Below are 1,094 nucleotides of genomic sequence, written 5' to 3' on the forward strand. Positions count from 1 at the left end.
GATAGATGGCGCTGTTACTAACTGAAATTAACGCCATCTATCGACAGTTTAACAATTAAAATTAAATAGGGACGATGGACGTGCAAGCTACGAAGATGATGAGCATCCATCTGGAGGCCCTGCTGCCTCCTACTTCCATCGAGCTGGACATCCAGCAGAATATCCTGGTGGCGGCGCTTCTGGGCGTGGGTCTGCTGTATCAGGAAACTGTGCACGCGCATTATGCTCAAGTCCTGCTCAACGAAATAGGTATATACCATACTTATTTATTAATTCTAAGTAAGAAGGTGAAAACCAATTATTTGGTATAAACTATACGGATATAATTGCTTTTGTGTAAGAATTACACAAAGAAAGGAAAAGATGTAGTTATTTAAAGCGTTAATGTGGCAAAGAACTTCTTTTAGTTTACTTTTAAAATAACATATCTCATTGATTATATATTATCATTGATATATCATTGATTATATATTATCATTCTTATTGTATAAATAACTAGCTATGAAATTAAAAAATAATAAAAGACGTTCTGTCACTTAGCGGTAACGTAGTTTTTTTTATGTTATATTAGTATAGATGATACTGAATGTTCGCAGGCAAGCCGCCGGGGCCGGAGACGGAGAACTGCGTGGAGCGCGAGGGGTACGCGCTGGCGGCGGGGCTGGCGCTGGGCCTGGTGTGCGTGGGCGCCGGGGACTCCGCCCCGCCGCACCTCGCGCCCCGCCTGCGCGCCTACGTGCTCGGCGGGGACCCGCACGGTATGCACACGACACACGAATCTTGCTAACAATTTTAATAGAAAATCATCAAGGCTTGAACACGTCCATAAATGTTAAAATATTTATATAATAAAAAAATATATAAATTGAATGACTAATTGGTGATTTGTCAAAAAGGGAGCGACTGAGATAACATAGATAGATCAACCTAAAGGCCCAAACCTATTGCATTGACCCTAAAGGTGTAAGATAAGGACATAGATGTGATGAATTGACTATTTGTTGTTAAAAGTATCAAAACTACCATTAAATTGCATTTTGCAAACAATGCGATGTGTTGTGTGTAGGTCGCGATGGCGGTGTGGGCGTGTCGGG

The 1,094-nt window shown here is 41.5% G+C and overlaps 1 protein-coding gene across 1 annotated transcript; it reads left to right on the forward strand.

The window, feature by feature from the left end:
• Positions 1 to 67: 67 nt before the first annotated feature.
• LOC106110645 (anaphase-promoting complex subunit 1-like) lies at positions 68 to 1,088 on the forward strand (the record flags this gene model as incomplete). Its single annotated transcript, XM_013292532.1, has 3 exons — positions 68 to 249; positions 597 to 758; positions 1,067 to 1,088. Coding segments are annotated over exons 1-3 (359 nt in total), but the record flags the coding sequence as incomplete, so codon positions are not given.
• Positions 1,089 to 1,094: the final 6 nt, after the last annotated feature.

The sequence above is a fragment of the Papilio polytes genome, unplaced genomic scaffold (genome assembly GCF_000836215.1).
Source record: "Papilio polytes unplaced genomic scaffold, Ppol_1.0 DF824210.1, whole genome shotgun sequence".
Taxonomy (NCBI): Eukaryota; Metazoa; Arthropoda; class Insecta; order Lepidoptera; family Papilionidae; genus Papilio; species Papilio polytes.